This window comes from Diadema antillarum, unplaced genomic scaffold (genome assembly GCF_040938485.1).
Source record: "Diadema antillarum isolate AM-2024a unplaced genomic scaffold, OU_Dant_1.0 seq00000541_RagTag, whole genome shotgun sequence".
NCBI classification, from domain to species: Eukaryota; Metazoa; Echinodermata; class Echinoidea; order Diadematoida; family Diadematidae; genus Diadema; species Diadema antillarum.
In genome coordinates, this window is record NW_027271488.1 from 313772 (window position 1) to 330000 (window position 16229).

The window sequence follows — 16229 nt, forward strand, 5'->3', positions numbered from 1 at the left end:
CTTACCTTCCAAACGTCGATGGGCATACATGGCCCCAAGTTGGCCTTATAAAATTGGGTGTACATGACGGATTTTTTTTCCGTGATTCGACTGTACCCGTGTATACGACGCACCCCCGATTTTCAACGTTTTCCGACGAAAAAATAGTGCGTCTTATACACGGAACTTTACGGTATGTTGTCTACTCTGGAGCCGAGAGCTGGAGAGGTGTGCCGCAGCACGGGTCGCCCGGCAGGGCCGCGGCTAACTTTGCATGGACATTGCATTAATATTGGCACAGGTCCGATTACTTTACACCCTTGTTAAACCTTGGGGAAGTGAATATGAACGGTATTTGAGCAGTGATTGATTCCAGTTTACCATACCGTGGCTTGAAATACGTGTAGAGGTGTAATTCTGATTTACCCGTGCCCGTAACTTTCCCCTTACTTTCCGCTTTGAAAACTCAGCAGCTTCATCCATCCACTGCACAGCGCAGACTGCAAACATACACAGACTATACACAGCCCAGTCGCTGTATGCACAAACTATACACAGCCCAGTCGCTGTACGTACGTAGCATGACAGGGCTGTACCAGCGGACCTCCAAACACGAAGAGAGTTCAACAATCGCATGCGATCGCTTTGAATTTTGATACTTTAGATAATTTTTTGTCACCTGTCTGGTCGGGCTAGGTCTTATGTAAACAAAAACTGGCGTCTCGTGATTTTGACAGTGATTTATTGCACAATAAAATCTTATTCGACTTAGGCATAGTGAATTTAATGGTTTTTCCGTGAAAGTGTTCTTGGAATTTCATCGACTTAGGCGAGTATTCGACTTACAAAATTCGACTTGTGAGTGAATACACACAAGTCAATGGGGAAAAATCGGGACTTTTTAAAATCATTGACTTGCGCGATTATTCGACATATATGCGATGTCGACTTAGGCGAGTTTAACTGTACTTGTGACACAAAGTGCATCACAACTCTGTAGAACCTTGAAATGGATTTATAGCTGGGTCATTGTATCCAACGATCCATCTACATGGCAGCACGCTATGATAAACATGTAAGTGATTTCACTATGCATTCTACACATGTACTTGTACCAAGCCAGTGGACATATGGTGCATGAATATGGACAGCACAGGCATCCATAGGGCTGATATGCTTGACATGACATGATGACCAAAAAGTACCTTGACCACTCTTCCCTTTCCCCCTCCCCCCAGGGGAGGGGGGGGGGGGGTGTAGAATAATATGCAACACCACATCAGAGATGTAGAATCAACAGCCACTCATAAGCTACATGTATTGCTCCAAAATATGGTTCCGGTAACTGAACAGTCCAGATTAAGCAAAGGAAATCACAAATGTGCCAGATCTCTTCAAAACAGTGACTCAGTGACTCTACATATTGTAATTTTGCAAGCCTTGAAAGCATCAAAGTATTTCACAATATAGGTTTGTACATGTAGGCCTAATTGCAAAAGGACTGATTGCCTCATAATACATTATGTATGCACTAATCTGCAATGGCAAAATGGGACATGCTCAAAACTATTTTATCACTTTTAATACTAAATTGCTATTAATATCACTATTACTACCACCCCATAATTGCCAGTCATATTAACAGTAGATGTAACTACACGTACATAAAGTAGAAATAGCAGCAGTAGTAGTAGTAGTAGTATTTAAACAGTACAATGTGGTGGTAAGTATTACTACTACTACTGCTACTATTAGTGGTACTAGTAGTAGTAGTGTCATTATCATCATTATCAACAAAAAAACACTGCAATTACACTACACTGTATATACTGTTATATTTTGCAATTGTAAAAAGTAGTATTTGTGTAGTTACGGTAGTAGTAGTAGTAGTAGTATAGTACATGTAGTAGTGTAGAACGATTTGTTGAATTTGTCAGTGTTACAATTTGTATGTACAAACTGTACAGTGTACTTTGTTATTGCTGTTGTGACATTATCTATATCAATACCGACATATAATCTGTACCTATTCTGTCACACTGAGATATTCTACCCCTTTTCTCACATACCTTGGATCATGCACTTTGTACTTCCTTCAAAAAACACAATAAGCTTCACATGTATGGGTCCTCATTTTTAAAAACCCTGTGTCACAATGTTGTCTATTATACACTGCTCTAATCAGGGCACAATTTTATGAAAGTTGTCAGCTCTGACAAGTTGTCGGTCTCTGACAATTTCAGTAAAATCCTTGGTTTTGATTGGCTGAGAGCTCTGGTCACTAAAGTGTCACTATGGTGATTGTCAGAAACTGTTAACTTGTCGGGGCTTACAAGTTTCATGAAACTGTACCCTGAGCTCTACAATTCTTGGTGGTGAACACAACGTAAATTTTTGAAGAATCTGGCTACAACTTGTTTTATGTGGCTGACAATGCAAATCTACATGTTTTTATATCATTTAGGAAAGCAATATTTGTAGGAAATTGCACAATTTCCTACAGGAATGACTTTATTGTTTCGAAGCATACACGATAGTTTGCCGTATATCCTTCTTTGATTTGGGTGTTGTTGGGATATCTTTTTTCAAAAACTGTACACAAAATTTGAGAAAAACTCTACCTGGTGAGACCTACAGTACAGGATCTCCTTGTACGGATTGTAAATGTAAAGGGCAAATACAAGTTATCAGACCAAGGCTAAAATTCAAAAGCAGGTTCATACAGCTCGTTAGGGAGTTCCTAAAGCTTATCACTGGTCAAACACTGCAAGGAATGCAATTAAGGCCATTCTTCAACATTTAGCACTGCCCTCCTAAATGGTATCAATGGGTCAAGCATACACTGTACTTGTCCAATTTTATAATTGCTTTAAAATAAATTCGTCGGGCGCCCGTGCATTGGCCGCTAACGCAATACAATTTGTATTGCGTTAGCGGCCAATGCACGGGCAACCGACGAATTCAAAGATCTACACAAGACAGTACAATCTAAAATCATACATTTTAGGGTAGTAAGCAAGCTGAACAAAATTACTTGGTGAAAAATGTGGTAAGAAATATGGTGTAAAGTTGACCTTTCACACACTATGTCATTCATTTCAGGAAGGAGAGTGCAGTATTCAGTGACAGCCGCCATGGTGGCAGTAACATATTTTGGAGGGCAATACAGTACTAGTATATTATGTGAAATACGGTAGTAGTATATGGTGATCTTTTACGCACTACATGTGTATGTCACTCATTACTGGAAGGGGAATAATATGTTTTGGAGGGCAAAATATACATTACACACTGTTATATTTCCAAATTATATCAATTTGAGTTGAGCGAGGCAGAATGAGTAGGGTGAGTCAGCTCATCAGAAGAAAACTGGGACACTGTCACTGTCGATTCAAGTGAGGACACTTCTTGGTGCCCAAGGGGAAAGAGAAAAGCGTTGAGCTCGATTGCATAATATCTCACACATGACCAACTACGAGGGAGGAAGGGCAGTGACAGGCCGATGAGTTGCCCATAACTCATCTCTCCCCTACTGCTGCATTTCGCAGGGACGTCACTGGCACATAACTGGCGGGTGAGAATAGCATTATGACCTCGCATACCCTCTCTTTCTCTCTCTCTTCCTCATTTTGGCTGCTGAGTCATACAAACTTCTATTTACTCACAAACTGAGTACATGCATACACTGTAGTCCACGCTGGTGGCACGCCATGCTAGCAGGCTAATTAAGCCTCTGGCTACCAAACTGCCTGTGGTGATATCACCCCTCTCAAACAATCCGATACTGTGAACGCACACATTTTCACTGTGCATTAATTTTTGCGCATTTCATGCTACTTTTGGCTTTTAATAACAATTTTCTCTGCACATTTTGAATGGGTTAATAATCGTGAAGCATATTTAATTCAAGATCACGTGAATATGTTTTTGAGCCCCTAAGCGTGAAAAATTAATCACGCAAAAATATGGACATTTACAGTGAGTGCCCACAGCCTCCTAACAGTATGTGTGTATACAGTGTACGTACACAGTGTATGTGTACACTGTATGTACTGTATGTGTGTGTTGTGTGTGTGTGTGTGTGGGGGGAGGGTGATATATCCAATATACAATGTATGTATATCTGTACATTGTATGTTTCTTTCCTTCATATATCATTCCACCCTGCAAGTTTATCTCTCAATAAACACACAATTTGTTTACTCCTAAACATTGTATGTACTACAAACTTCCCTCAGTGAATACCAGCAGCGGTTTGCTTGTGCAAAGACAATATTATACACTAATATCTTTGGCCTCTGCATTCCTACACATGAAACAAAACTAGCATACAATGTAGTTTTGCACGAGTGCAGGTGGAAGTACGAACTTCAGATCATCTTTAAAAAGGGGGGTGGCACATCTTCACTCTTCATTTCACAGTACAATTGGGAAAAAGGACAACTACCCAGTATTGTAATAAGGTACAGGTTCAAACAATGACACTAATTTAGATCAGCACTTGACAATACCATGCTATCATATATCCCCCTCCCCCACCCCCCTCCATTTTCACCCCAAATATACATTGTAGGGCAAAAATGATATAAAAATCATTTTGCGGTCAGTTTGTGTAATTCAGTATCGGATAGTTGGTTTTCGCACTGCAATGTATGGTTGTACAATGCATAAGGTGATTTCTACAGTCAAACACAATTTTGCCTGCCATTTTGGTTGCTAAATTTACTGCAGTTGTTACTACCTCAGCTATTTTTTTTTTAATATATAGATCAGCACAGTTCATATCAAACTACATTTTGTAGCTGAAGTTTTTTTAAACATAGATTAAATGTAAAATCAATGAATTCTTGAACATGAGGACTGGCCAAACTGTAAAAGCAAAATTTATCAAGGACTGTGTACTCTGTGTTATGAGGGCTTAACTTTATAATTGCTCACCATTAGGCCACTAGTTTTGCTTGTCACAATATCATACATATGAAGAGATTTCTTATTGTTACTCTCCAAGAGTTCTTTTTATATAAAAGATGTCTGCACTTAAAAATAAATATACAATCTTAAAAGGGATACAGAGATTCTGGAGAAAAAAAAAAGAATCTTGAATTTTAAGGATAATCTCAAGCTTTAAATGCATTGACATGAAGTACATATTATAGCAATGTGCTCATGTGAGGTTGCATCCACTATTCACACATCACAGCATATGGTCTAGGCTTACCATTTCCTTAATTTTCCAGCTAATGAATGTCATTTGCAAATTGCTATGGGCAACAGCTTGTCTGGCATGACCCAAGACAACCTTGAACTTCTCTTGGCAGCGGGCAAAACGGTTGGGGCTGAACGATGCCCGGTGCACCATCCCACAGCATACACATGTTGGTAGAGTGCAATCATCGCACCCAGGTAGTGGGTTGTCGGACGTGGAAACTCATTGAGAATGCGAATTGAGTCACGGGTGGGGTGACTCGTGCTCATAGTGCTTTGAGGTTTGCTGATTATGATGCTGGCCTTGTAACGAAGCTGTTGGGCATGTCATGCCATGTCCATGGACGAATAATTGATGATATTAGTATTAAAAGCAGTAGACTAAACTACAATTGTAAGTACACTATCACCACAACACGCTGTTAAAATCATCAATGGGACAAACTTGGGATGTCTCAAATCAACATGCTTTTTTCCACGTTAAAAATCTTTTCAAAATCTGCATCCTGACTTCTACATGTCTTGTACTCATCTCCATTGTGTTGTCTAGAGACAAGGTGTAAAATAAACACCCTGTTATTAATCATACAAATCATATCTTCTGTCTCTACTGTACAGTTGATTGTACACACTGTATAAATGACAGATCATGTCACAAATCTACAATACAGTACCTGTACATGTACGTGTAAGTTCCAATTTCTTTTCAATATTAATTACCAATAAACTTTGCCTTCAGGTACAAGAAGTAGATCAAAATTCATAATCACAACATTGATTCTACTATTGTGGTGATGACTATGATGATGATGATGACAATAATAATTGCTCATAACCACTATCAAAATTATCATTATTATCATAATTTTCTTCTTCATTATTTCTATTATCATTTATAATTACCATCAACATATCTATTAAGCTCGCAAAAAGATTACAGACCACTTAGATTTTAATCTATCTCAAGTGCTGCTGTTAACTCCTTTTCCAAGGTATATTCTTGCAGTATTTTGACTATGCAAAAAGTAATGGTTACTGTGTGGATTCTTGGACATACACTTGTAATGCTGTCTTTGAAGTCTTTTACTGCACTGCTACAGTACTTTGTAAAGAAAGTTTGTAGGGCTTTGCTTCATTCTTCCTGGGAATCACCACAAATCTTTATTCCAGAGCTGGTGATGTGCACTCTCATTGCATTGTTGAGTTTTTATTCATTTCTACATGTACCTGCCCTACATTGTACCTTTGCAACTAGACACCTTCATTAATTGTAGCATCCGAAACAGGACATCTAGCAGACTATGTATTAATACAAACATCATGAGAAAACACACTCGAAAACTTGGCGCAGAGCATAGGTGTATTGTTACCATCACCATGTCGGAGTGTACAGTGCATGATTCTGATTGGTGATACTATTATATTTGCCAAGTTAGCTACTAATTTTGCACCTCATACTCATTTAATACATTCACACTGCATCAATTTGTGCAATCTAACACAGCATCATATGACATACAGTCATGTACAGTGTACAACTGCATGAATTCACTTGGCTTGTTTTTGTTTTTGTTTTTTCTAATTTGTGGGAGACTGCTTTCAAATTGAATGAAACCGACATACATGTACAAGTATGTAGACTCTTAGCAATCTCTCTGACTTTCAACACACAATGCTGTAAAATGGTGACTGACATTATAATAGACTGTTTAAATAAAAATCTACAAAGTAGTCATGTTATTTCATGTTTAATATGATAAGAAAAGTTAGTATCAAATACATCTAATCATATCCCTTTTCTTTAGATCTCGTTCTTCTGGTGATCTTGAGACCACCAATTTACTTTCCTACATGAAATACACTGTACAGGTCCACAATTTTTAAACTGTGAGAGCTTCATAGAATTACCAAAGAAGATGAAACACAAAGCAAACAGACAAACACAAGTATGTGCATTAGCAAAGTACTGGCAAAGTATTTTCAGCTGATGACTAATTAGTGAAAATAAAATCAAAGTTGCTGTTATATCTTGATTAGAGATCCCTGCACCCTTTCCATTCCTGCACAGCACATTAGAGTGAACAGAAATACAGAAACAGACAAATGATTATTCAAGACTATTATTTGAAGATAAAAAGAAAATACTGAGACAGTGTAGAGTATGGAAGTCAACCTTTTTATGATTTTTATAATTTACAGAATATCAAACACATCAAGTACTATGGTAATAGAAAAACAGTAGCAACCTGTCATTCAAATCTTAACTCAACTCCAGATAATGTTTGTTCATTTATTTATTTATCTATTTATTCATTTATTATGTATTTATTTCTTCATTTATTCATTTATCTGATTGATTGCTTGCTTGATTGATTGATTCATTGATTCATTTATTATTTCACTTTTTGTCTTATCTTTTTTTTTCAGCTGAAGTAGCCATCTCCATGCTCATCATGCTGCATTATTATCTGCAATTATTACAATTAATCTACATTTAAGTATTGTACAAATGTACATGTACACAACTGCATGAATGTTTTGCTGTCCAATAGACATAAAACACATTAAAGTATAATTTGCAAAGCCTACCTTCGTTGGCTTTGGTTGCAAAACAGGTGGCAACAACAAGTTTTGACATGTTATGCATGCATACATTGTAAATGACATGGCGATTGCAACATGAACAGTGTACAGGATTTTCCTTTTACTATCATGAGTCAGAGAACAAAGTCTCACACGTGGCCTGTTGGTTTTTGTTTGCTTGTTTGTTTGTTTGTTTTCTGATGACTGGGCATACAGCGACACACTGCCTCCCAATCTGCATTTCCCTTGTGATACAAGAAGCCAGAGTGTAATCCACCAAGTAATTATTGTTTTAGATTACCCCAGATGCAAGTTTTCATAATTAATCTTTTAGTTACTTGTCAGTCAGTCATCTTGGTACAATCGTGTACATGGTATTCTCAGCAGCAGTAAACCTATCTCTGAGTTATAGCCTACATGTAAATGGGGAATACCCCCATTGCTATTACAATTGCACAATACAATCTAAAAAAAAAAAGAACTACAAAAGGATGGCACGTTGACTATGCAATGTACATTGTACACTGTATGCACAGTCTGTGATGTACAAATTATTGTCAAGCCAAGGAGTGATTTCCTTTTTCAAAATTGGGCTCACAAATCACTACTTGTGAAAAGATTGGTTATAATTAACGCTGGAAGCTTTATCAAAGTAAAATGTCTATGCAGCTTGTAACATTTGTTTATCAATCAATTTTATTTGGGGAATAACCTAGGTGATCTCATCACTCATCCATCTCCAAGGGACTGAAAACAAACATACAAACACATGGACAAGATCACAAGAAATACTGTAACACAAGAAATGTATAACTAATGAGTCAATCCCTATCATTCCTCATATTTTCATCTCATGACACAATCGTCTCAAATTGAAATATTTGCAGAGGTTGAAAGCATCATTCATGCTCACATTGTAGACATACACTGTATTTACAGACACTCACAATATGCCAGAATCACAGAATTGGGGAGATCTGGGTCCCGTCTTGTATAAAGCCTTCAAATCGATCACAAGTCCTCAAATCAATCGCAACTTGCATTGCAGCACACACAAAAATTGGGATTGATTTCTATCACAAGTCTTTATAAGACAGGCCCCTGCCTGATGGGCTGTAGGACATTGGTTTATATACATGTACACTTGTAGGTGAGAACACTGAGAGAACGTAGCACAATGTCTGCTCATAAAGGGGTGATTTGTGCATTTCTTTGAACTGTCCACTTTATTGTTCAGGGACAAAAAAATAAAATAAATAAATAAAGAGTATGTTACATGTACCAGTATGGCACTAGGCCTTTGTAGTACACCTGAAAACTTGATGTTCGTTGTTATTGCACTTCAACAGAAGTAACAGAAGTAGAATAAATATATAAATAAATAAATAAACAAATAAACAAATATAAATAGAAATACTATTGGCAACACATCAGGTCCTGCCTGAGCCTGTGATGCTCAGTTACAATACCACCACTACACTATCACTGTACGTCTATCTACGCGTTCCAATAATGTGCTGTAAAATTTATATTCTACAGACAGTGTATTATGTAACCACAGGATTTTCTCTAGATGGCACGGCTCTATGCCGTCTAGATTACAGGTGATACAAATTTTGAAGCTACAACAGGAGATTTCCCTACAAATTCTTATACAAACATGGCCACACCAGTGGTAGAATATGTTTTTTTCAGATGTGGCCTGTTTGAGTCACCCATTCCCGAATCATTGGCATTGCGGTAAACTACATGCAGATCTAACACAAAAATAGACTCGAGTTTCGAGACCGACGAGTATGGGTTTTAAAAGAATCTATGTCAAATGTTTGACGGCCGTTTGACGTATCAAGATTGTTAGTCAATGACAACTTCATCGTCTCTTTTTTTCCCCCTTTCTTCGTTCAAAAAGCCATCAACTATCAAGGACAAGGTACGTGAACGACAGAGTCGCAGGATTCACCACCTGGTCATATCACTCACTACGTACACTACTCGCGTCTCGCCTCGCCGTGGCGCTGCTGCGTAACTTCAGGCAAAAGCAGCAGAAACACGCAGGCGGCAGGCAGTGCTTATGTGTGGGACAAGTTCCGATGAGTCGACAGACTCAAAGAGCACACCACTACAACACTCACCTATCGTTGAAATAAACGTCGAATTGAAAGCATCTTCTGAAAATCTGAATAGTACACACGTCTTCCCGACTCCTGAGTCACCTATTAACAGTAACTTGAAGAGAAAATCGTACGTTTTCGCCATTTTTCTTGTAATAGTCCCACTAAAACTCTTCGGCTACAGTACGGACTTGGAAACACCCTGGCTTCATTTGCATAAATTATAGGAGACCCTATGACGTCATCCCGCCGATAGGACACTTCCGGGTATTTCAAACTCTAGTGTAGGTGCTATTATGGTACGTCTGTCTGGTAAAGCTTGTTGTCTATAAAGACTATTTAGGATAGGAAATGTCAAATCTATACAGGAATATGTAATTTCAAGGGCGTACCGAGGGGGGGTGTTTTGGGTGTTCAAACACCCCCCTTTGCCAACAGGGGGGTGTTTTGGGTGTTCAAACACCCCCCTTTGCCAAAAGGGGGTGTTTGAGGTGTTCAGCTATTCAACACCCCTCTTCAGCAATGTTTAGATGTTGACAAATGAAACAAAAGCTGTCTTTACCGCTTTTATTTCCGTTTTGAATTCCGCCTTTCCTTTCTTTTGCGTTCATTGTCTCTCTCTCTCTTCCTTATTTTATCTTAATGTTTGTGTGGATGATGATACATTATGGAGTTACAAAATATTATACGCACTAAAGAACTCGTGTACAGAAAACCAAATCAAACAAGATAAAAACAAAACATGAATTCCATGTTTTGTAACGCTGAAATATAAAAATTTTCGGCTCGCTCGCTGCGCCTGCTCGCCAAAATTTGAAAAAAAAAATAAGAAGAACAAAACGTAATGATGACGTGGAAATATAAAAATTTAGACTCACTCACTCGTAGTAATTTAGAGTATTTTTCCAAGTCCTTAGTTTGTTGGCATAAATCGTTGAAGCCGTCACTATATCTTGATTAGAATTGTAAGATTTAATAACCAGAAAATGACAAGAATTCCATGTTTTGTAAGGTGAAATACAAAAATTGTCGGGTCGCTCGCTGCGCTCGCTCGCCAAAATTTATCAAAATTTATTTTTATATCACCCTCAAAAAAAAACCTTTTAAGTGCTCGAAAAAGCATATCAAGTGGACTATTTTTAAGTCCCTACCGGGATGGGATTGGGGTTGAACACTGTTGGTATAAATCGTTATCTATAAGACCGTCACTATATCTTGATTAGAATTGTCATTCGAAGATTCAATAACCAAAAATGACAAGAATTCCATGTTTTGTAAGCTGAAATACAAAAATTTTCGGCTCGCTCGCTGCACTCGCTCGCCAAAATTCTTCAATATCTATTACATTTGAATCACCCTCAAAAAACCCCTTCTAAGTGCTTGAAAAAGCATATCATGTGGACTTTTGTTAAGTCCCTACCGGGATGGGGTTGGACACTGTTGGTATAAATCGTTATCTATAAGGCCGTCACTATATATTGATTAGAATTGTAATTCGAAGATTTAATAACCAAAAATGACAAGAATTCCATGTTACGTGATATAAAGCTGAAATATAAAAATTTTCGGCTCGCTTGCTGCGCTCGCTCGCCAAAATATATCAAAATTTAGGGTTGCCTATTACCATTTAAATCACCCTCAAAAGACCCCTTAAGTGCTTCAAAAAGCATATCATGAGGATGGGGTTGGGGTTGAACACTTTTTCAGAAATTAGGGGCGCAATTTTCGCGCCGTTTTCCCTAGATACGCCACTGACTGTACAGTCAGTATAGTAGCCTACTGGAAGCAGCAAGCTCTGGAAGCTCTGGGAGTAGCAAGTTACTTGCTACTCAATGTAATTAGTAATAGCACATGGACTTGGTAATCTTTAGTAATAGTAGATATGAATTTTTTTCAATGACTGAAAGTTAAAACTGAAAGATAACTGAGTGTGAGTCTACAAATTGTGGTTGGATGACTTTATTGCGCCTAAAATTCACTAGATATCTAGGTCTAGGAACAGTGGCGTAACTACGGGGGGCATGGGGGGGGGGGGGGCACGTGCCCCCCCCCCCCCCCCCCCATCCCCAATCCGCTGGTAAAAAAGAAAAGAAAAAAAACCTACGAAAATGGTAATTCAAGGGTTAGTAAACTGCTTTTGAAATCGACATGAAAGGATGATCAAGAAAAAAATATATTTTTCTAAGATTTCTTTTAACCATAATAATTAAAGAGGTATGACATTGTTCAAAAAGCCCGGAGACGACAAAAGATTGTGATTCAGCGTGATTCCTGGTTGGCATTTTGAATACAAGCAGGATGTGCGCAGTGTACTCAGAATGTCGGAATGGCAAAAAGAGTCGCTGCAATGTTGCGCAATGTGATGTTTGATAGGTTGTACACAATGTCATTGCTATCAAAGCTTGATCATTGATTTTGCAGTGTTGCTTTACATACAAGTCTATATCAAAATGCCTTGCATTGCCAATAATAAGACTTGACCTTGGCTATTTCCTAACTTTTCCATCTATAACACACACACTCACAAACACAAACAAATTAGGGGATGCTCTATATAAAGTGCAGATTTTGGACATCCTTCTCCCGCTTGGTCACTTCGACGCCCCCTCGCTGGTCATACCTCCCCCAATCATGAACATAAACCGACACCCTTGACTACCAGTGGCGGATCCAGGGGGCGCACCGGGCGCCCCCTCCCTCCAATGGGAAAAAAATATACATGTAGCTACAAACGACAGTTTTTGGACGGTAAAATGTCAAAATTTTCAAGCTCGCTCGCTTTGCTCGCTCGCATTTAACCGTTATATGCCATTCTCCTGATGTTACTGCCAGTAATTGCCAGCAGTTGCGCCCGGTTCGCCCCCCCCCCCCCCCCGAATTTCCAAAGCGAAAAAATATAGCTACAAACGGCAGTTTTGGGACTGTAAAGTGTCAAAGTTTTCAAGCTCGCTCGCTTCGCTCGCTCGCATTTAATCGTTATGCAATTCTCCTGATGTTGCTGTCAGTAACTGCCAGCAGTTGCGCCCGGTGCGCCCCCTCCCATTAATTTCCAAAGCGAAAAAATATAGCTACAAACGGCAGTTTGGGACCGTAAAATGTCAAAATTTTCAAGCTCGCTCGCTTCGCTCGCTCGCATTTAACCGTTATATGCCATTCTCCTGATGTTACTGCCAGTAATTGCAAGCAGTTGCGCCCGGTTCGCCCCCCCCCCCCGAATTTCCAAAGCGAAAAAATATAGCTACAAACGGCAGTTTTGGGACTGTAAAGTGTCAAAATTTTCAAGCTCGCTCGCTCGCATTTAATCGTTATGCAATTCTCCTGATGTTGCTGTCAGTAACTGCCAGCAGTTGCGCCCGGTGTGCCCCCTCCCCTTAATTTCCAAAGCGAAAAAATATAGCTACAAACGGCAGTTTGGGACCGTAAAATGTCAAAATTTTCAAGCTCGCTCGCTTCGCTCGCTCGCATTTAACCGTTATATGCCATTCTCCTGATGTTACTGCCAGTAATTGCAAGCAGTTGCGCCCGGTTCGCCCCCCCCCCCCCCGAATTTCCAAAGCGAAAAAATATAGCTACAAACGGCAGTTTTGGGACTGTAAAGTGTCAAAATTTTCAAGCTCGCTCGCTCGCATTTAATCGTTATGCAATTCTCCTGATGTTGCTGTCAGTAACTGCCAGCAGTTGCGCCCGGTGTGCCCCCTCCCCTTAATTTCCAAAGCGAAAAAATATAGCTACAAACGGCAGTTTGGGACCGTAAAATGTCAAAATTTTCAAGCTCGCTCGCTTCGCTCGCTCGCATTTAACCGTTATATGCCATTCTCCTGATGTTACTGCCAGTAATTGCCAGCAGTTGCGCCCGGTTCGCCCCCCCCCCGAATTTCCAAAACGAAAAAATATAGCTACAAACGGCAGTTTTGGGACTGTAAAATGTCAAAATTTTCAAGCTCGCTCGCATTTAATCGTTATGCAATTCTCCTGATGTTGCTGGCAGTTGCGCCCGGTGCGTCCCCTCCCATTAATTTCCAAAACGAAAAAATATAGCTACAAACGGCAATTTGGGACAGTAAAATGTCAAAATGTTCAAGCTCGCTCGCTTCGCTCGCTCGCATTTAATCGTTATGCAATTCTCCTGATGTTGCTGTCAGTAACTGCCAGCAGTTGCGCCCGGTGCGCCCCCTCCACTTAATTTCCAAAGCGAAAAAACATAGCTACAAACTGCAGTTTGGGACTGTAAAATGTCAAAATTTTCAAGCTCGCTCGCTTCGCTCGCTCGCATTTAATCGTTATGCAATTCTCCTGATGTTGCTGTCAGTAACTGCCAGCAGTTGCGCCCGGTGCGCCCCCTCCCATTAATTTCCAAAGCGAAAAAATATAGCTACAAACTGCAGTTTGGGACTGTAAAATGTCAAAATTTTCAAGCTCGCTCGCTTCGCTCGCTCGCATTTAATCGTTATGCAATTCTCCTGATGTTGCTGTCAGTAACTGCCAGCAGTTGCGCCCGGTGCGCCCCCTCCCCTTAATTTCCAAAGCGAAAAAATATAGCTACAAACGGCAGTTTGGGACCGTAAAATGTCAAAATTTTCAAGCTCGCTCGCTTCGCTCGCTCTCATTTAATCGTTATGCAATTCTCCTGATGTTGCTGTCTGTAACTGCCAGCAGTTGCGCCCGGTGCGCCCCCTACACTTAATTTCCAAAGCGAAAAAATATAGCTACAAACTGCAGTTTGGGACTGTAAAATGTCAAAATTTTCAAGCTCGCTCGCTTCGCTCGCTCGCATTTAATCGTTATGCAATTCTCCTGATGTTGCTGTCAGTAACTGCCAGCAGTTTCGCCCGGTGCGCCCCCTCCCCTTAATTTCCAAAGCGAAAAAATATAGCTACAAACGGCAGTTTGGGACCGTAAAATGTCAAAATTTTCAAGCTCGCTCGCTTCGCTCGCTCTCATTTAATCGTTATGCAATTCTCCTGATGTTGCTGTCTGTAACTGCCAGCAGTTGCGCCCGGTGCGCCCCCTACACTTAATTTCCAAAGCGAAAAAATATAGCTACAAACTGCAGTTTGGGACTGTAAAATGTCAAAATTTTCAAGCTCGCTCGCTTCGCTCGCTCGCATTTAATCGTTATGCCATTCTCCTGATGTTGCTGTCAGTAACTGCCAGCAGTTGCGCCCGGTGCGCCCCCTCCCCTTAATTTCTAAAGCGAAAAAATATAGCTACAAACGGCAGTTTTGGGACTGTAAAATGTCAAAATTTTCAAGCTCGCTCGCTTCGCTCGCTCGCATTTAATCGTTATGCAATTCTCCTGATGTTGCTGTCAGTAACTGCCAGCAGTTGCGCCCGGTGCGCCCCCTCCCCTTAATTTCCAAAGCGAAAAAATATAGCTACAAACGGCAGTTTTGGGACTGTAAAATGTCAAAATTTTCAAGCTCGCTCGCTTCGCTCGCTCGCATTTAATCGTTATGCAATTCTCCTGATGTTGCTGTCAGTAATTGCCAGCAGTTGCGCCCGGTGCGCCCCCTCCCCTTAATTTCCAAAGCGAAAAAATATAGCTACAAACGGCAGTTTGGGACAGTAAAATGTCAAAATTTTCAAGCTCGCTCGCATTTAATCGTTATGCAATTCTCCTGATGTTGCTGTCAGTAATTGCCAGCAGTTGCGCCCGGTGCGCCCCCTCCCCTTCATTTCTAAAGCGAAAAAATATAGCTACAAACGGCAGTTTGGGCACTGTAAAATGTCAAAATTTTCAAGCTCGCTCGCTTCGCTCGCTCACATTTAATCGTTATGCAATTCTCCTGATGTTGCTGTCAGTAATTGCCAGCAGTTGCCTCCGGTGCGCCCCCTCCCCTTAATTTCCAAAGCGAAAAAATATAGCTACAAACGGCAGTTGGGGGACTGTAAAATGTCAAAATTTTCAAGCTCGCTCGCTTCGCTCGCTCGCATTTGATCGTTATGCCATTCTCGTGATGTTACTTCCAGCAACTGCCAGCAGTTGCACCCGGTGCAACCCCCTTAATTTCCAAAGCATATATTATTATATATAGCTACAAACGGCAGTTTGGGACTGTAAAAATTAATGTCAAAATTTTCAAGCTCGCTCGCATTTAATTGTACTGTTATGCAATTCTGATGTTGCTTCCATGAGGTGCCCCCCCCCCCCCAATGTCTTGACCCACGGTACGCCACTGAACACCCCCCTCTAAAAAATCCTGGGTACGCCTATGTGTAATTTAGAGTGTTTTCCTTTCCGTTTTCAAAAGACTGCAATTTGAAGATGCCCGACCAGCAAAACTTATGCTAGGATTGCTCTGCGTCTGAAGCGAAGACCTGTATGTTCTGTGTTAGTATTTGTCACGAGCA

General features: G+C 40.1%; 1 protein-coding gene across 1 annotated transcript in view; it reads right to left on the reverse strand.

Moving 5' to 3' along the window:
• The window catches only part of LOC139734702 (ras-related protein Rab-8A-like), a 30275-nt gene extending 20198 nt beyond the window's left edge, over positions 1 to 10077 (reverse strand). Inside the window, exon 1 of the mRNA XM_071645495.1 lies at positions 9900 to 10077. Coding sequence (XP_071501596.1) covers positions 9900 to 10023 — 124 coding nt within the window. The 5' untranslated portion in view covers positions 10024 to 10077. The remainder of the gene's footprint in view (positions 1 to 9899) is intronic.
• Between the last annotated feature and the right edge of the window lie 6152 nt (positions 10078 to 16229).